The sequence below is a fragment of the Vipera berus genome (assembly GCF_964194415.1).
Source record: "Vipera berus genome assembly, chromosome: 1".
Lineage (NCBI taxonomy): Eukaryota > Metazoa > Chordata > Lepidosauria > Squamata > Viperidae > Vipera > Vipera berus.
The window spans coordinates 170,012,203-170,033,338 of NC_138202.1; the positions used below are offsets into that span (position 1 = coordinate 170,012,203).

The window sequence follows — 21,136 nt, forward strand, 5'->3', positions numbered from 1 at the left end:
GAGGGCAGAATGAAGATTCAGAGGGCTTCTGGAAGTGATGGTTTGAGGCCTACACAGTTTTTCACCCTACAGAGAATTAATTATGCCACTTACGAAGCAACTTTTCCCCGATCATGTTCAGCTGATCTGTACTGAGTCCCCTTTTTGTGACAGAAGAAAACTGCCAGCTCAGCACTTCGGAAAGTTGTGACCATCTTGCACATGGCGGATTAAGGAAGAAGGACAAATTCTAAAATGGAAGCAGATTAGGATACGTATAGTAAATACCCCCACACACCTTTCTTTCAAGCAGCTCAGGTAGCATCTCCACTTTCCTGCACTTCTGTGAGGTGGCACAGTTGACTGATCTACTGACTTTATGCTCCATAAGTAAACTTTTTTGGCAGCTGTGTATGGGCGCAAGAAAGACTTGTCCTACCTCCTTACCCATAAACCCTCCAGAAGCAACTTTTTAGAAATGTCTTCAGGAAAGACTATTATTACTCACTTAAATATGGCACCTTTAGCAGCTGCTGTTAGGTTTTATGTTTTAAAACTGAACTGAACAGACCTGAGTGAAGACTAAATTGGATATAAAGGCTTTAAAGGAATAACAAACAAATGGGGGCAAGCTGAAATGTCACTCAGTGAGCTTCAGGACTGAGATGGGATCTGAATCTACATCAGCACAGTCGTACTGAAATTCTGGGAGGCATTCCCAACTGACAATCTCCAAAGTCTCCGATTTTTAACTTTCATCATTTGAAAAGAAAACAATAGACAAGTGAAGGGCAGTCTAATTACCATACAGCGGTGCTTGCAATTGACTGAGGTACGATGCCTAAGTAGGAAGCCTTGCCACCCAAAATGCAAGCACTCAGAGGCTACAAAGAGCACTGTTAACAAAAGAAAAATCTAGGACTGCATAAAAAACCAAGGAAAATGTTGGCCACTCAATAAGTCTACACCAGGGATCCCCAACCCCAGAGCCGTGGCCTGGAACTGGGTCACACAAATGGTAGGCAAGCCGGTGAGCGCACAAACCTCCATTTATGCAAGCAGAGAGCACACTTGCCATTTGTGCAGAACCTTCCCCTCTCCCTCCACCACCAGAGCTGGAAAGGTTGGATGGGGGCCGCTGGTCTAAACCAACCCATGAGGCCAAAGCAAGCAGTATTAACAAGCCTAAAACCAGACACTAACACTCAGTAATCAGACAGTTGTGTTTTATTTGTGGAAGAAACAAAAATCACTATATTTCCTTGTACTCAATTGCAAAATCAGAAAACTCCACTCTTATTAAACAGTATCAAAGATTGGAAGGTTCCTGTATTCATTTTCATTTTTTTACCTAAAAAAACCACAAAAAACAGCCAGAATATTTTGGCTTTTCCCTCCCCAAAACTGGAATGTTTTAGAATATTCCAAATTTTGAAAATATAAATGATTTGGTAGGAATAGGCATGCTATCTCCCCTCTTCCAGGAAACAACCATTTTACCTATATAATTATAAATCAAGACATTGTATCTCCTCAAAAAGCCATATAAACATCGATTTTGTTATAATCAGATGACTGTAAATAAGCCATATTTTTTTTGCTGAACAGAAAAAAGCAATAGTGCACCTATTTGACCCGATTAGAGAATATATATTTTCCTATCGAAGATGAAACCATTTTTATGATATAAAATGCTTCCAGTGCAACCTTATACACAATGTCATAAATTCCCTTATGTTCAACAAGCCTAAATTCCCTGTAAAAGCATTTATGACGGAGGCTTTAAAGGGAGCCAGTCTGAATGCAGTGATTCTTAGCAATTTCAATCTTAGAAAAGTTGCTTCTTAAATTACCTTCGGTTCATTCATCAGCATATTGTACCATAAAATAGAAGCCCATCCACTTGGTAATTGGCTGACATTTGAGATCACAACAATTGGAAGGGAAAGGGCCTGGAAAGGGAAAATTGCAGAGACAAGTTAAGTAAAATATTCATAAATGGTGAATTCCACCTAAAAGCAGAAAAAAATGCTAGGTTCACATACTGTATCATGGCTTTTTAAATAGTTTTGAATAAGTTAAGAGTGCAAAACCACTTTATAACTCATGTATGTAAACTGTGAATTCAAGCCAAAGCTTCAATCCAGCCTTCTCCAAATATTAGGCTTTTAAATCCATCCTTCACTGCCAGACAGAGAAGATATGGTTCTAAACCAACAGAATTGAATGACATAAGTTTGACATCAGACTGTTAACCACCCAACATGCAACAGTGTCGTTTCATCATCAGAGCAATTCGGGATTTAAACAAAACACAGAGATTTGCATCATCCAAAGATCTGAGCAGCAGCTACAAAGAATAGGGTAATGAAACAATGAAAACTAATTAGGAGGTCACAGTGAACACCTTTAGTCTAGCCCCAAAGAAGAAACAGAGATTTGGGCTTTAGCTCTAAAACATCCTACACCAATCAATCCAGTAAGCCAGGTTATCAACTTTGAAAATGAGCATGGCTGCAGCCATTTTCCCTACTCATTTTTGGTTGACACATAGACTAAACAGATTTTCTCCCGTGGGAACCAAGGTCATTGGCTGTTCCCAGGACTGCAGGCTGGGCATTCCGTGAAAAACCCGCCAAGAAGATGTATTGTGGAACGTTGTAGCTTGCATAGCTTTAGGGGTGGGATTTCTTAACTTTGTACTGGGGATTATGTGTCTATTCAGACTTGGTTTCACTTTTGATGTGCTGACACTTTGTAACTAATAAACATGTTCTAGGAGTTCTGCTTTATTTGTCTCTGTCTGTCGGAACCAAGACACAAGCAGGAACAATCTGACTTTAGGTGTAAGACTGCTTTAACCACTAAGGACCCATTTTTCCTAAATCACCACGCCAAACTTTTCTTGATTTTACTTAAGACTTATATCAGCCTCATATAATACAGCAACAAGGAATATACATTGGTGAAGCAGTGATTGCAGCCACTATTACTTCAGTTTCCATTTATTAATTCAGTGAAATGGATAACAGATGAAAACGACCAAATGAACAAAGAGTAACCATCCAATTGCTTCTGAGGTAATATGGCATCATCTCACAAACATGATTATTAAATAATTGGCACCAATTACATTAAGAAGTTTGACACAATAACTCGTTCTGTCATTTGTATGACAACACTAACATACACTCCATAATACAACAGCCTTCACAATATTGTATCCAATGGTACACTGCAGCAAACATTTTGGTGCTTTTTATACCAATGAATATACACTGTGCAGTTCCCAATGTTTACAGGCAACATCAAGGGGGAAAGGAATAAACAATTTTAGACTATCTTTATGAAGAACTGTTTGGTAATGACCTATAAAGCCCTACATGTCATGGGTCCAGGTCAGATAAGGACCACCTATCCTCAGTTACATCTATCTCTCCCATCAAGTCCAACAGAAGAGGCATGTTTATGGGTCCTGTCTGATAAGGAATGTTATTGGACAGGACCTGGGAGAATAGCCTTTCCGGACGTGGTCCTTGCCCTCTGAGGTTAAGATTGGCCCCACCCTATTGGATTTTGGAAGAGTCCGATGGTGGGTTTGCTATGTGTGCCTAGGGGTTTGATAGTGAAATGCAGCCCATAAAAATGGTTATAACACTGTTTTTAAGATGCATTGCCCTCTCCTGTAGATTGTTATGTTTTAATGTTTTAGAATAGAATTCCTGATTGGACACACAAAGAATTTGTCTCTGGGGCATAAACAGAGTGATAAGTCATAAATCATAAGTTACAAACAACAATTGATAAATCATAATATGCCAATAGGAGAAGGTAGTAGGAAAGATGAGAGGTGAGAAAGATGACAATTTTAATTAAATTTTTAAATTAAAAATTGTTTCAATTGTTTTGTTCATTTGCATTTTTACTGTATGAGCCTGCTCACAGACAAAAATGTGAGATGGGCAAATGAACAAATTAATTTACTCTCTGAACAAATCAACAAACCCCGTGGCCCTAAAGCCTGCACCTTGAGTTTTACAGTCCTTGGAAACCCTTTTGACTAAGACTGTTGAAAATTGGTAGCCCAGAGCTTCCTGGTATTTTGAGCTGAGAAACTAATAAACATTGTTAATAATCCTAGAACAGTTGTATTAGAGATGTGTCACCTACAAGTGAAACGACCAAGCTTACTTTGTGATCTTCAAGCTTCCTTCAAATGTTAAGTGTGGCCCATGGCCATCAAAAGATTACCCATGTGCTTTTGAAATGAAGTTATTGATCTGCTACTCTTATGACTTTAATCTACTTACTTCCAATTCAATTACAAGGCCGTTCTGTTCCAACGTTGTCTCAAAACAAAGGGAATGGAGTTCTTCAGTTACAATGAGAGGACCCTTAAAAATAAGAGAATAACTTTAGCTTAATGTACTTAACTAATTTTAGCTATTTGACAGCCTTATATTTTAATATTGCAGCATTTATAAAATAGCTTATCTATAAAAAGAGAAAAAAATGCAATCCCAACTGAAATTAATTTCAGAAATTAAACAACCCCTCCTAAACTATTAAAGCAGCGCTTATCATCCGGAACCTTAGAAAGAAGAATGAAACTTATTAAGAGGGAATCTGGGCTAATAAATTGACTTTTAGGGCGTTCCGTGCGCCTTTGGCGTCTAGTCATGCCGGCCACATGACCACGGAGACGTCCTCGGACAAGCACTGGCTGTTCGGCTTTGAAACGGAGATGAGGACCGGCCCCTAGAGTTGGAAACGACTAGCACACATATGCGAGGGAACCTTTACCTTTACCTTTAGGTGCTAGCTCTGACAGCACCAATTCAGTTTCCAATAACAAGGCATTCTACCATCTACAGTATAGGGGTTACTTTAATTAGTTACTTTGTTAAAATTTATTACATGTGGGGTCATTTACAGGGAAATCCCTTTCATTTGATGTATAAGCATCGAAGAAAGTGAGAACGAACCACCTTGATCCTAAAAGTGTAAGCAGCTTGATACTAATGCAAGGTGCTCTTAAAGAAATTGGAATGACTTGCCACCTGGAAGACTAAAATTTTGCATCTTGTTCTCCTGAGATGGACCTCAAAATTCCTATGAAATCTCACCAGTGATCTCTCCTGCTCTAACCTATTTGCATGTTCAAAACCGAAAGATTACCGTATTTTTCAGACCATAAGACACACCTGACCATAAGACGCACCCAGTTTTTAGAGCAGGAAAACAAGGAAAAAAATATTCTGAACCAAATAGAACCGGTATACTAAAACAGGGCTTTTCAAACCTTTTCATCCATTGTACCACTTTTAGGACAAGGCAATGTCCGAGTACCACCAGTCGCCCAGCAAAGTGTCAAAAACTTGACACCCCCCCCAAAAGGAAAAAAATGATAAAGTACAGGTAGTCCTTGACTTACAACGATTCACTTAGTGACTGTTCAAAGTTACGATGGCACTGAAAAAAGTGACATGACCATTTTTCACACTTATGACTGTTGCAGCATCCCCAGGATAATGTGATTTACATTCGGATGCTTGGCAATGGATTCATATTTATGATGGTCACATTGTTCCAGGGTCATGTGATCGCCTTTTGCAACCTTCTGACAAGCAAAGTTAGTGGGGAAACCAGATTCACTTACTCTAACAATCATGTTACTAGTTTAATTTCTCTCCCTCTCCCCCCCCTCTCTCTCTCTATTTCTCTCTCTCTATCTCCATTTCCCTCCCTTTCTTTCTCCTTCTCTCTCTCCCTTTCTCTCCCTATTTCTTTCTCTCCCTCTCTCTCTCTATTTCTCTCTCCCTCCCTCTCCCATTGTCCCTTCCTTCTTTCCTTTCTTCCTTCCCTCCCTCTTTGTCCTTTCCTCATTCCCTCCCTCCCATTGTCATTTCTTTCCTTCCTTCCTTCCAAATCCATTTTTACCAAGAAACCTGACGCTCACTTAACTCTTCATGAAGCACCGGGGGAAAGTTGGGGAAGATCTATCAATGATACTTGGGGACTGGCCTCTCCCTCTCTGCGTTAGAGCAGTACCCGCGGAGGCAGCCCTGCTTTCTCTTGCAGAAAGCAAGCTGAAACGGAGCAAGGGAGATTGCCAGGAACGCGAATTGGCCGATCACACGCTCCTGCAATCTCCCTCACTCGGTTTCAGCTTCCCTTGCTACAAGAGAAAGCAGGCTGAAACGGAGCGAGGGAGATTGCAGCAGCGCGAGATCAACCGATTCGCGTTCCTGGCAATCTCCCTCGCTATGTTTCATCTTGCTCTCTCTTGTAGCAAGGGAAGCTGAAACCGAGCGAGGGAGATTGCAGGAGCGCGAGATCAGCATTTCTCAGCACGTGTCGATTCGTGCTCCTGGCAATCTCCCTTGCTTTCCACTCGCAGAGGTTGGGACTGGCCATACGGATCACCTTCGGACCATAAGACGCACCCTCGTTTTTCCCCCCACTTTTGGGGGGGGGGGAAAGTGCGTCTTATGATCCAAAAAATACGGTAAATCCTTATTCTGCATTGGGGTCTCCAAACTTGGCAACTTTTAAGACTTGTGGACTTCAACTCTCAGAATTCTCCAGCCAGTATGGCTGGCTGAGAAATTGGGAGTTGAAGTCCACAAGTCTTAAAAGTTGCCAATTGTTGTACATGAAAGGTTGAAAAGCAAGAACCTGTGAATCTGTTGCTATTACACAATTAGTGATGCGGTTATTGGTTCTTATTTCTGCAGTGTGGAAATCTAAAACACAGAATTCTGATTTAGGATTTTTTAAATAAGCTATACACATTCACTGAAGTGCTAAGGCATATTTTCCTTACCTCATTAGTTCTTGAAACGTTCTTTTGCTCTTTTAATTGCTACAAAAGAAGAGAATTTGGTTAAACCACATACCACTCAAGCTTTCGATGTATGGTTCAAAAGCTTCCTACTCAGTGTAGCTAAACTACAGATGATCTGATTGATTGTTGGTATTATAAAAGTGTATTGTGGAGATTTTGATTTTCAAATCATTTAAACTGCAGAGAGAAGAATGTGAACTATCCTGACAGTAACTCACATTCTCACTATTTGAACTGGCAAATAATATTAGTGAAGCAGATTCTTTTCAAAAAGATTGCACTTCATCTCAAAGGATAAATATGTTCAACCCTGGTGGTGGTGCTGGATCTGGGTTAAAGACCATCGCCTGAAAGTTTAGATCATGCCTGGCTGCTGTGTATTTTTATTATATATATATATATATATATATATATATATATATATATATATATATATATATATATATATATATATATATATATATATATATATATATATATATATATATATATATATATATATATATATACACCGTATATATATATATATATATATATATATATATATATATATATATATATATATATACACCGTGTATATATATATATATATATATATATATATATATATATATATATATATATATATATATATATAATAAAAATACATTATAATAAAAATAAAATATATATAATTTATGTTGTTTTTTACTGTAAGCTGCCTCAAGTCACATAAAAGTAAGATGGGCAGCTATATAAATTAAATAAATGGGCTGTCACACACGAGACATGAATTATGCACAACAGCTAAAAAGACTACAGGAGCATTCAACTAGAATTTATTATCTCAGCTATCCCTTTTGCTTGTAAATATTAGACCTGCTAAGTATTTTTAAAGTCATAATATAGAAAATGTGAGTGATTTGATTATCTGTGCATAGACTCCAATAATATACCTTTATAACCTTTCGGTTTTACTTCAACCTATCTCTAAACTACAACAGATTTGTAAATTATCAAAAAGAATGAAAGACACTTAGAGAATGATTTAGAGAATGATTTAAAGATAAATACTATGCATTTCAGACCCCAGGCAATACATGTTCCCAAAGGTTTGACAGACTACTGAAAAAAATCTGTGAACGTGTCCAATAACTAATAAATTGCTAAGAGAATCACGTTATGACATTTTTAATCTAATGCAGTAGTTTACAACTGATTACTTTAAAAAGTAAAACATCTACTATAATGATACTAGTACTACTGCAGATTATAATACAAGAGTGGATGTGATTCAACAAACAACGAATGTTGAACCAAATTAATCCCCGTTATTAGATCACTATTCAAGGAAGCAGGATTCAATTGTAAAATGTTCACTCTGGATCTAATTCTACAAAATGGTAAAAAGTACAAAGACTAAAGCAGGACGAATGGAAGAATGACAAAAGTGCAGAGAGAACTTGAATCTTTGAGTCCATTCAAAGAAGGATGAACTGTTATCTCTATTCAAAGTTGTATGAGACAGAGCGAAACCCAAATCTTAATAACAATGGCACTCAGACTTATATACCGCTTCACAGAGGTTTACTGCCCTCTCTAAGTGGTTTACAGAGTCAGCATCTTGCCCCCCAACAATCTAGGCCCTCATTTTACCGACCTTGGAAGGATGGAAGTCTGAGTCAACCTTGAGCCAATGAGAATCGAACTGCTGGCAGTCAGCAGAATTAGCCTGCAATGCTCCATTCTAACCACTGCGCCACCACGGCTCTTAATCACGAACGTCTCACCCATGTCCTCATGAGTGGAAATCATGATCAGAGAACCATCTGTACTATAAATTGACATCCTTGTCTCAATCAGGAATCACTAGAATAAAGTGCTCTTTCAACTGGAGTTGGCTGTTTTAGTGGAGAACATGGTGGGGGTATTCTTTTTCTTATTACGTTTTTTATTTCTTGTTGCCATTTCTCTCTAGATTTGTATTACTACTCTGCTCAGTGCTACCCAGAGTCTACAGATTGGGACAGGCTTCAAAAGGTTTAAATAGCTTTACAACTTCAGCATTATCAAATCACACACAGCTACCACAGACACCTCACCAGATGTCTAAATTCTGCTGATAGGCTCCCATTCGACTCTTCCATATTCATTACTTTGGTATTTGTTCCCAAGATGTTAAATTTTCTAAATCTGTAAAGAAGAACAATAAAAACAAATGACACAACCTTCTTTGATATTTAACAAAAAATGCAAGAACAGGCACAAACTGACTGAACATACCCTTTCACCGTGACTTTCTCGCCAACATCTCTGCAAAAGAAAAAAAAAGGTCAGTTTACGAGTGACAATCTTTCTATTGGGGATTTCACAATTATACCACTACATTCTCCCAAAATTGTTCCATTAAACTGTTTTATCAAGTTATCTCTATGTAATCTGGAAAAAAAATTCGCTTTACACTCAGCTGCTCAGATTAAGGACACTGGGAAATCTGCAATTTTACAGTTTTCTGTAAGCCTGTTCATGCATCATTTTCACTTAAAAGCCTGTTGTGAAGTTGGAGCCTCTTTCACTTCTACAAGGGTCATTTGTGAAGCATTTGACGACCAATACTGAGTGTGGTTACTTTTGAATAAATTAACGAATCGCTATTAATGCAAATAACTGACTGGCCCATTATGTATTTATATATTCTCCAAACAGGAATGGGCTTATTCCAAATTATTCTGCCCTTCCTGAAGATGGAATGGGACAACTCACTGCAGGATAACTCACCACGGCCAAGTCACCACAGGACAACTCGTTATGGAACAATTCAATTTTAAAATTATTTCATCTTTTTTCATTCACATTTCATTTTGTCCCTTCTTTGGCAGCCTTTCTTTAATGATTCTATTCCACTATTTCTTCGATATTAGTGTAACTCTTGTCCCGTGGCAAGTTGGCCATGGCGAATTGTCCCATGGCGAATTGGCCGTGTGGCGAGTTGGCTGCAGGTTGACTGTGGTGAATTGGTCGCTGTGAGTTGGCCAGAGTGAGTTGTTGTAGACCCCTTGAAGAAGCTTGAGATCTTCCTTAAGATCCTAGCATTGCAAGGTGAAACGGGGATGGGTCAGAGAACAGGGTGTTCTGTGGGTTCAACATGATGGCACTTGTTGCCCCGAGTACAGTCTTGATAGCCCAGAAAACCTGAAGACTGTTTTTCAAGACGGCTTTAAATTTGAGATGCGGGACTGGGTAGCCATTTTTTGCTATGATATGCTGGATTGGGAGAGTATTTTCATTCAGAGATTGCCCATCACTTCATTGTTAAGCACCCAAAGTCAACTGATTGTTATTTCTTTCACCAAATAAATCATCACAGCAAAACTTACACATGAAGTACAAGTAGTCTCACTTACCAATGGTCATTGGGATCAGGAACTCTGCCATTAGGCAACACATTAACGTGCAACCTCACATGACTGGGCCAACTTGCAACAGCAGTCCCAGTTGCTGTAGTTAGGCAATTTCTGCACAGCTGCAGGATCCCTTGTCATGGGATCACCACTTGTGACTTCCTGCCTCCTTCCCCATTGACTTTGCTTGTCAGACGTCGACAAGGAAGATTGCAAATGGTCATCATGGATTCACAAGACACTGCCTTGGCTGCAAGTACGAGGACTGGCCATTATGTACCCCTCATTCAATGTCATTATAACTTTGAACAAGTGCTGAATGAGTGGACGTTAACAAGAATTTCTTGTAGTTTGTGAATACCGGTAAGTATATTTCGACAGGTGAAATAGAAGTGAGAGGTAGGACCTCTGTTTCAACCCTCTTCACTTATTCTGGGTTGCCTTTTTTGCTCCTTAGCTCACTGCAATCAGAATGAAAGCAGCAGGGTCTGTAATTATGACTTACATTGATGGGTGAAATACTATTTCCATTATGGTTTCCAAGCATATGCAAATGAATGTTTCTTCAAAGTAATGGGCTCGTGACACCATAGCTGTCAGCAGCAAAGGAAAAGTTTTGTTTTCATTTTAAGCCTTGGTGGAGCAGTGGGCTAATGCCTCCTTAAGTAACACCAGCTGCCTGCAACTAGTGCAGGTTCGCATCCCACCAGGCTCAAGGTTGACTCAGCCTTCCATCCTTCCGAGGTAGGTAAAATGAGGACCCAGATTGTTGGGGGCAATTAAGCTGACTTTGTAATAATGCCGCTTTGGGGGGGGTGTGTGTGAAAGCCCTAATAAGCAGGCATATACATAGAATGAAGGCTACTGCTAAGCTTGTAAGCCGCCCTGAGTCTTCGGAGAAGGGCGGGATATAAATGGAATTAAAAAAAAAAAAGCAATGGGGAATCACATTTTGAAAGGACATCAGGAAAAATGTTAAGAGCTGTTCAGCAACGCCTTGAGAGTTAATAAGACTAATAGATTCTTCCTAAATGGATGTGTTTAAACAGAGGCTGGAGGACCATCTCTCAAGGATGCCATAGTACTGGATTCCTTAACTGAGCGCAGAGTGCACTAGATGATCTCAAAGCTCATTACTAATCCTCATACTGTATTCAAGACTTTCTCTCCAATTCTCTTGTGTAAAAAATAAATTAATAGTATTTACCCTTTGTGAGCAACCAAAGAAAGCAGGTAACTAGACGTTTAGTTACAGTAACAGAATAAATAAAAACTCTACAACTGTAAGAAATGGAAATCATGGGAGTTCTCTAACTGCCAGACAGATGTTGCAATAGAGCATAGAAGTCAAGATCGGTGACCATTCATCTGAAGGGTGATAACACATCACTTACTTATCAAACTGAACTTGCACTTTCAATTTGTAATTCAGCTCTTGAAGTTTCACCAGCAATCTGGAAATTCAGGCAACACAGGTTAAGAATAAAGAAAAAATACTTTTTTTGTCTTGATGATCTTCACATTCCTTAAGCGCTTCAAGAAAAGCATTTTCCTTGCGTATCCCTCCCACACTGCTCAAATTCCTACAAGATTAAAAGAAGCATCTGTCATCAGAGGAGGCACCACTTAATTGAAAATCACAATGTACACACCAACCTAAAATTTTGAAAGGGTTCCACTTATAAGACAATTGCAGGAGCCAATCCTAGTTTGAGCTAGCATGGCTAAAGGCTCTGCACATTCATTAAATGCAATCCTACATGCAACTAGTACATATTAATAAAGTCTTGTTCCCATGTAAATAGTTGCAGAATTGTATCCCATGACATGGATAAGGGTTCACATATCATACTAACTAAGCCATAATATGTTTCATCTGGGTTTCATGAGTTTTGTAAAATCCAGCCTTTGTGATTCCAAGTTAAAATCTATATCTCTTCTTGAGATATGGAACCAATCATGAAATCAACCTAAGAATCAGAACTTGGGATATTTACTAGCTTCAATAGCAGAAACAGCAAATACAGCAAAATCTACATCTAAGTAAATGTAGGTAATTTAAGGATATTAATATGTTTTAAAATATTGGCAATTCAATTTAAAATGATATTCTATTGAGAAACACTTTTTCTTCAGTGTGTTAAGATGTGGCATATTTTTCTTCCTAACTGGCTAAACCAGGAAATCATAAAAATATTCTGAAAGAAAGCAGTGGCAAATCATTTTTGTAAACCTGCATGGATCAAACTTGACTTCAGGGAGTTTTCCCCCCCCTTTCCTTTAGTTTGGAATTAATCACCTCCTTTAAAGTTCTTAGAAAACCACCATACATTAATCACATCAGGTATAAAACAAATTACCTCAACTTTACTGTAAATTGTACTCCAGTCTTCAGAACTAATGGTCTCTGAGGATGAGTAGGCATGCAAGGCTGCCTTTCTACAACAAAGGAGCTGGATATAAAAAAATGGACAGTTGAATTGTTTCAAAAGGGGAACAGAACATTATGCCAAAAATGAACAAATCCTCAATCTTCCATAATGCAAATATGATCATTTTTTTAAAAAAGAGGCAAAAGGTTTTATTTTCAAATTATTTGAAACAGACACCTAGCATGCTATGGACAAAATTTATAAACAATAATATCTAAATAGTTAAAAATAAAAACATATAATTTAAAATCGAGTTGTATTAATACAGTTCCATAGTTCTCTAAACCAACCTTTTCTCAATACACAAATTTTTATCTAGGTTGGGGAAGCCTGGTCCGTCCCATCACAATTCTTTGGCATTTTTTTTCTAGCCTTTCGAGATTTTGAAGGCTCTCTGTAGTTTGCAAGGAAACCACTGACAGTAGTAGATATCCTTTTAAATTGAAATTTAAAACTAAAAATTTAAACTAATTTAAACAAAACTGCATGATGTCAAACAAAACTTATTTCACTAGAGTTCCACACAGATTTTCTGGGAATCATGCGACTGCTCACATTTCAACCAAATAATTTAATCAGCAAGATGAGAGAAAAGGGATAGATTCTTCAGCTTGGATGGAAAGATGAAATACAACGTATATACTTTTCTAAATGAGGAACACGAGAAAAAAATACCTTTGAATGAGTTGCTTGAAGAGACTTAATGTCCGATCATACAGCCCTTTCTTCTGTTGGGTAATAGGATCAGCTTCATAGGTGAATTTCTGCTCCAGCTCCTCCAGTTTTTTAAGCTGTTGAAGAATCTGCTGAAGACTCTCAGCCACTGTAGTAAACCTATCATTACAATGATTGTATGTGAAGATTGTTACATTTCTCCTTGGGGTAACGAGCAAAGAAACCAGCAGTCTTAACTGTTTAGGGGCAAAACTTCACAAGGCTCTTGAGGCCTGTGCCTCAGAACATTCATGGCATGTTAGAATCAAACATATAACTGTTTGGACCTTGGAATCCTTGGGTAGTTTTATATAAAAATGTTCTGGTTGAATTCATTCTGAAAATTCCTGATTGCACTTGCTGTGCTTCAGAGACCTACCAGCTTTGAAGCTGATCTAGACAAGCGTTGGGTGGGCCGCCGATACAAGCAATCTGCTGTCGACGCTTCCATTCAACCAGCTCTTCTGTTATCAGAGCATTTTGGGTATTTTCAATCACAGGCAACGAAGAGGATATCAAGTGCAGAACATCCTAGAGAGAATCCAATAAGAAGCATATTCAAGCTATTACTCGACATTTTAGATCAATTTGAAATGTCAAGAAATGTATCTCTTCAGTTAAAAAAAACGAAGAGCTCTAACATTCACATGTGGGAATTTGCTAGAATACAGGGGGGGATGTTGAGGTTTTGAGCCAAAGAACATACTTGTGCTGTAATAAATGCATCCAAAAGGCAGGTTGCAGATTCAATCCTACTTGATAGGACTGTTATGTGGAAATAACACAAGAAGCACTATGTATATCTTCTAAGTTCTTGACTGAATTGTGGAATACTAACAAACAAACATGTCAACAAAAGTGCGTATAGTCAAGGCTATGGTCTTCCCAGTTGCAATGTATGGCAGTGAAAGCTGGACCATAAGAAAGGCTGAGCGCCAAAGAATTGAAGCCTTTGAACTATGGTGCTGGAGAAGACTCCTGCGAGTCCCTTGGACTGCAAGGCGATCAAACCGGTCAGTCCTAGAGGAGATCAACCCTGACTGCTCTTTAGAAGGCCAGATCCTGAAGCTAAAACTCAAATACTTTGGCCATCTAATGAGAAGGAAGGACTCACTGGAGAAGAGCCTAATGCTGGGAAAGATTGAGGGCAATAGAAGAAGGGGACGACAGAGAATGAGGTGGCTGGATGGAGTCACTGAAGCAGTAGGCGTGAGCTTAAATGGACTCCAGAAGATGGTAGAGGACAGGAAGGCCTGGAGGAACATTGTCCATAGGGTCGCGATGGGTCGGACACGACTTCGCAACTAACAACAACAACAACAAACAAACAAACAAGAGGAACTAAAGGTCTACCTGCAAAGTAAGGAGCCTTTCATTTTTTTTAAGATGTGGCAGCCAACAGTCACAGAGCAGTGACATCAATAAGGCAGGAATGGAAGTCAGGGGGAAGCCTAAATGAGTGACTGTTAAATTTCTACTTGTCAGCCCCACTAAGTAAAGCAAGAAATCAACTCCACAGGAAGGCTATACTATTTTTTAAAAATACTAGCTATCGTTAATAGAATACTGTAAGTTTGATTGAGCTTTATTGCCCCACCCCTATTTTCAAGTGAAATAAGGTACTGACCGCCTGAACTGCTTTCACATTATCTTCTGCTTGTTTTTGACTTAAGCCATGTTTTTCCACTTGTTGCTTTGGTAATGGATCTGGCTTATCTCTGTCAAGGGCAACTTACCCTCTACACTGAACTGGAGAACAGCAAGGGTGGCATATAGATTTTAATGGCCTGATATGGCTGCTGATTTGTTGGCCTGAGAGAGTACAAGGGGAGAAGCTGCTTAGTGCTGGCCTTGAACAGCAGCTGTTCTCTCACAAGGGCTGATCAACCAATCTTGCTGCTAGCGATTTTGCTTCCTTCCCCCTTTGGTGAGATGCTAAGTCCCAGCGGTCAAGCCTGGTATATAGGTGTTGGGGACTAGATCTCTAGAACAGCCACCTTTCTCAGACGCTGGGGAACATGTTGCTGGCTAAAAATTGGAGTGAGACGACAGGACTGCATGGAGTGAAGCAAGTGGCTAGAAGGAAGTTAAGACTGAGAAGTAGTTGCTATTTCCTGGTTGGGAAGGGGGAACAAAGATCCACAGATGGCTTCAAAAAGTGAAGACCTAGACGAGGGACAGAAGCTCCACTCCCAAAAGGGAAGGAAGGATTAGGCAGAAGACCCTGAGAGAAGTTCTTTCCTCAATGGAGAAGCAGATGTTCTGCTGAGCAGAAGGTCAAACCATGCCAAGCACATGACAGTACAATTCCAGCCCATCCCTTTTACTTTCTTTCTTGTTAAACTCAGAAGAGGGGGAGAGCTGGAATAAGAGGGGGAAGGAAGCAAAATTGCTAGCAGGAGAACTAGAGGGAGATACAGTCTCTGTGAGTGAGACCTAGGATGAAAAAACTGATACCGGGTGACCAACGGTTATCACCAAAACTTTTAATAACAACATCAAAACTATGTTAATACTTGTGATAAAAGCCCTCATTGTAAATAGTAAAGAAAGGCCTCCAGTGGTTTGTGCCAATTGCCACCCTTGTAAAAACAAGGTTGACTTCAGTTCAAAAAGAACCCTGTTACTCCGTGGCATTCACCTCCAAATGAATTTCATTGGGTGTATATAGCCTCTTTTTCCTATAGCTGAAGGTGACAATCATAATACTATATATCCTCTCCCAAAGCTGCTTAGGTTGAACCGAGACGCAACGGATGCTTTAGAGGCACCCAATGACTTCCAAAGCTCATGATAGATTGACATCTATCACAAAGTGCCTACTAATTAGACAGTCACAGCTCTCCAAAAAAGCTAGCTGAATCACCTGTCTTTTATTGTGAAGCTGCAAATACATGGTGTGGAGCTGTACTTTTTCTTTTTTATAGTCATCCTGGGTCATGTTGTTGGGTTCACAATCTGCAAAAGAGATCATGCCAAAACTCTTGTCAAGTGTCTTTTGTATTTAAAATTACAGAAAGTAAATCATCCGAAAAACAATATCAAAGTCTTCTCCGGGATAAAAAGATGATATCTTGATTCTTATCCTGCATATTTCATTCATCCCTAAAAGTGAAATACTAGATAACTAGGAATGTCCCCCCTCTTGCCTTTGCTAACCAGGAGTATGAAGAAAGCTTCTACAGGTAGTCAAGACAACTGGAACCAGAGGATACGTCAAACACATGATCATTAAGTGAGGCATTACATGACCAGATACAATTTTACCTTTTTTGCCAGTGTTTACATGAGACATCATGAAACTGCAATTTGTAACCTTTCTTGCCAGCTTTGTCATTGACTTTGCTTGTTGGAAGCTGGCTGGGAAGGTTGCAAATGACGATCATGTGACTGCAGGATACTCCCAATTGTCATGTGAGCTGACTGCCATGCACCCAGATCACAATCGTGCGACCGCAGGGATGCTGTGATGGTTTAAGTGTAAGGGCTGATTGCAGCATCATTATCAACTTTTAGCGTGCACTAAACGAATGGCCGAAAGTCAAGGACTACCTACAAGGCTTACCCGGTCAAAGGACAAGACACTAGGAATGCCTGCGTACAAAAGCAAAGCATTAGGGGGAAAATATACTTGAATCTAGGCCAAGGACAGTCAATTTGCATCACTTCAGATATTGATGATCTGCAAAATCATCAGACGTGTGACCTTCTTCAGAAGAGGATCTGACTGAAGAATATTGTATTCCGAACACTGAAGATCCAAGGCCTAAAATGAGCAACAAAAGGCCAGGTCCCATGGATTCTGACAGCTGAAACCAGGATGGAGATGCAATGTCTCCCATCCTGGGAGCCCAGGAGGCAAAGAACCTTTTCACCTGGTAATGATGGGAGCTATCAACAGATCCCAGCAAAATCCCAAGCTGCAGAAACTGGAGGGAGATGGAACACCAGGAACTGCTGAACTCAATACTATTCAAAAGGCTTAGGCCCTGCTGGATCAACTTTTGATAGCTCATTCTTTGCGCGGGGATTCTTTTGCCTGTTTTATATTAACAAAAACCTGGTTATCCTGCACGAAAACCTCTGGGGCTTTGATGAGAGAACGGATGCCGTAACTTTGAATGGTACTTTGGCTTGGCTCTGGTAGCACCAGTGAAGCTGTTTGGACTGATTTCTGATTTCACAACCAGGATTAACAGCTAGTATGTAAACTGCTTTACAGCAACTCTAACTGCTTGCTGGGATCTATTTAAAGAATGAAAACATTCAACAAAAGGAGCTTAGCTCCTGCTTCCATTGTTTGCTTTGAGCTTAGGATGAAAAATAAATGAAAAGCTGGTTTGAAATTCTCCATCAAAGAGCATTAAGAACAATTCAAGTTTCATTCTACTTGAACAGAGAACACTCAAAACATTCCAGTTTTGCGTTGTTTCGTTCTAAGCTCAAAGCAAAATGTTGGGAATTTGTTTCGTCTTCTTCAGCCAATCTATCCCCAGGTAACATAGGCTGGGAAAAGGATGGGAGTTGCAATCCAACACAAGTGAATATAGAGGGGAACCAAGTGAGGGTAGGATGATCTGGAGTGAGATGAGTGCCAGCAGATCTTAATATTTGTACTGAACATTCACAAAATGGAAATCTAGTCTCTAACCAATTTTTTAACAGACTAAGACTTCAACTGAGCCTCAACTGGCCACGTTTTCATCATCAGGGAACAATGTCTAAATAGAAAACAATAGATTTCATTAAAAATAGCTAGAAACTGAATTCTCACCTCTGACTTGAAAGGTTTTACATTTGAAATCATATTCATCTTGAACATCCTCAAGATTTTTTATCATTTGCTCTATTTCCTAGAAAACAAATAACCTCATCATTCAAAACTGCTTAATGCAAATGGTATTTATGAAAAGAAGCAAAAGTAATTATTTCAGTGATTCATTTCATTACATTACTGTTTTTTCTTTACGATTAAGTCTAAGATAGGTTGAGCCAAAAAAATATGACCAAAGGTTGACCAGTGAATCTTCAGGCCTAACATAGTAGTAGATATGAACAAAAATGTCCTTTGTCCCAATTAAGCCAGAATATTCACTGGAATAGTCAGGAATAGAAACCTGCTGTCTAAATATCAACAACTATTTGCAGTGAGATTTTGATAGATTTAGTTCAAGACCTTGCAACAGGCATCAACTAAGTTTACCAGGCTGGAGAAAGCTATGTTATATATATATAACCCTTTCCTACCTCTATGAGTGTCCCACAATCAACTGGTGCTAAAAACAAAAAATAACGATGACTATTCAACGTTTTGTCATGTGACACTAGCAAGAGCAAGATTTTGATAACAGCATTGGGAGACCACAACCTGTCCATTGCTCCCACTCAACCACCCAATCCTTCTTCAAATGTAGCTTATCTTTGCACATTCCCCAATCTGTGCATCTGAACCAACAATGTGTTGTTCCCTTTTGGGTTATGATGTAGCTAACAATAAAACATTTCCAAGTGCCAACTCTTTTAACTTACTATGACACGATCCTTCACATTTGTGACTTTTGCATCCATCTCTTTCACTTTGCCCAACCCCGCAGTATTTTGCACATTGTCCGTTTGCATCTAGAATTTGAAATGAAGGAAAAGAATCAAGAAAGAAATGTATCACAATGTAGCATTCCCCCCCCCCCCCAAGAAAGGAAAACTACCACAGCAGGAATATTTCATGACCTTTCTTAGGTTAATTCTTTGCTTTCCATTCTGAGAAAATGCTAACTTGGGTAGACACGTTAAAATTTGAAACTGAAGTCCATGATCTATGCAGAGGCTGAACAATGTTCAACACAAGATGCTGTTTTCCCAGCTTACAGAGGATAACTGACCTGATCTGTGGACTCTGCAGATTTCAGGATTTTCCTTTCTTCCTGGAGACATTTGGAGATCATCATGGCCATATACATCGGGTCTTCCACAAAAGTATTCTGGATCATCGCATAAAATATAAGTGAGGGACTTCCAATATTTTTCCAATATGCTCACTACCCCAGACTACCATCTCTCTATCCTACACTTTCCATTATTTATTTTCATTAATTCTATTACAAATCACATATCTGTAAACCCTAGTGCCACCTTTTTCACTTCTAAGCTAAGACATCCTTCAACCTCCGAAGTGGTATGTGATATTCAACTGCTGCATACCAAGAAATGCACGTGTGCGCTTTGAATTGCTTTCTGTTACTGTGTTTATTAAATAAATAAATAAATAAAGGAGCTCCTCACGTTTAAAGCTGAAAAAGGAGTGTGTCCGCCATACCAGAAAAAATTAATACAGACAAAAGCCCTGTGTAAGATCTAGCCTCCCACCGTCCAGCCACTCCAGCTGGAATAATAATAATAATAATAATAATAATAATAATAATAATAATAATAATAATAATAATAATAATAATAATAGATGTGTGTGTATCACACATGGAGATACGGTTATTAGAAGCCTCCAGAAGCTGTGAATGCTCCAACACTGGAAGGTTTTAAGAAGAGACTGGACAGCAATTTGTCCAAAATGGTATAGGGTTTCCTGCCTGAGCAGGGGGTTGGACTAGATGACCTCTAAGGTCCCTTCCAACTTTATTATTATTACTATTATTACTATTATTACTATTATTATTATTATTTTATATTATATTATTATTATTATTATTATTATTATTATTATTATTATTATTATTATTATTAAGCCACACTCCAAAAGATGTCAGACAAAAATGACATAAAAGGATTAAACACGAAAGACTAGAAGCTAACAACTATAATGAACACACACGTTCCCTTTCTTCTTCCAGGAAAAATGATAGAAAAGGTAGTAGCTACAATAGGAACAAAACTAACAAGAATTGGGTGGAGATGAAATGAGTGTGGGAAGGGAAGGTCTCATTTGAAGGGGGCATTAAAGTCTGCTTAGGATGGCACAGCAAGAGCTTTTTTAAAAAAAGGTTCCTTTCATTAAAGGCAGGGCTTTTTTTCTCATAGAACGCTCAGAAAGGAGTTCCGGCACCTTTTTTGGATGGAACCTTGTAGAGTAGGCAAGGTGGGTTGTATGACATGTGTGAGTTCCGGCACCTTTTTCTTTTACAAAAAAAGCACTGATTAAAGGTAAAGGTAAAGTTTTCCCCGCACATGCGTGCTAGTCGTTTCCAACTCTAGGGGCTGGTGCTCATCTCAGTTTCAAAGCCGAAGAGCCAGCGTTTGTCCGAGGACAACTTCGTGGTCATGTGGCCGGCATGACTAGACGCCAAAGGCTCATGGAACGTTGTTACCTTCCCACTGTAGTGGTCCCTATTTTTCTACTTGCATTTTTACGTGCTTTCGAACTGCTAGGTTGGCAGAAGCTGGGACGAGTAACAGGTGCTCACTCTGTTACACGGCACTCGGGGATTCGACCTGCCGAACTGTCGACCTTCTGATCGACAAGCTCAGCGTCCTAACCCACTGAGCCACCGCGTCCAATAATCAATAAGATCATCTGTAGTTTAGCTTCCTGTTAGAAGCCTCTTGGTGCATCTCAGGCTGGTGGGATTGAAGGGGAATTGCTAAAAAATCGCCTATATAGTTGGAATGGTTTTGTGTGTGGGATGCTCCTGTATGAAGAAATGGAGCCATAATATATGAAAGATAGTGACGGGCTACACTTAGCCACCGCATCCCTTTCCTTTCATTACACTGTAGAAACAATCCACACGCTACCAGACAGAAGTATTCTAAGATACTTTCACAAAGGCAAATTA

General features: G+C 39.2%; 2 protein-coding genes across 4 annotated transcripts in view; one reads left to right on the top strand and one right to left on the bottom strand.

Annotated features, from left to right (window-relative positions):
• GLS (glutaminase) overlaps positions 1–21,136 on the top strand; it is a 348,826-nt gene that overhangs the window by 95,670 nt on the left and 232,020 nt on the right. The window lies entirely within an intron of this gene.
• The window catches only part of STAT1 (signal transducer and activator of transcription 1), a 39,895-nt gene that overhangs the window by 12,410 nt on the left and 6,349 nt on the right, over positions 1–21,136 (bottom strand). For both annotated transcript variants that reach the window (XM_081329581.1, XM_081329582.1), the window contains 14 exons: positions 19,232–19,330; positions 18,882–18,971; positions 18,127–18,205; positions 16,219–16,310; positions 13,732–13,883; positions 13,314–13,472; positions 12,567–12,659; positions 11,601–11,660; positions 9,089–9,118; positions 8,908–8,998; positions 6,806–6,844; positions 4,290–4,373; positions 1,833–1,931; positions 94–229 (listed from right to left, as the gene is read on the bottom strand). In XM_081329581.1, the coding sequence (XP_081185707.1) occupies positions 94–229; positions 1,833–1,931; positions 4,290–4,373; positions 6,806–6,844; positions 8,908–8,998; positions 9,089–9,118; positions 11,601–11,660; positions 12,567–12,659; positions 13,314–13,472; positions 13,732–13,883; positions 16,219–16,310; positions 18,127–18,205; positions 18,882–18,971; positions 19,232–19,330 (1,303 nt within the window). The remainder of the gene's footprint in view (positions 1–93; positions 230–1,832; positions 1,932–4,289; positions 4,374–6,805; positions 6,845–8,907; positions 8,999–9,088; positions 9,119–11,600; positions 11,661–12,566; positions 12,660–13,313; positions 13,473–13,731; positions 13,884–16,218; positions 16,311–18,126; positions 18,206–18,881; positions 18,972–19,231; positions 19,331–21,136) is intronic.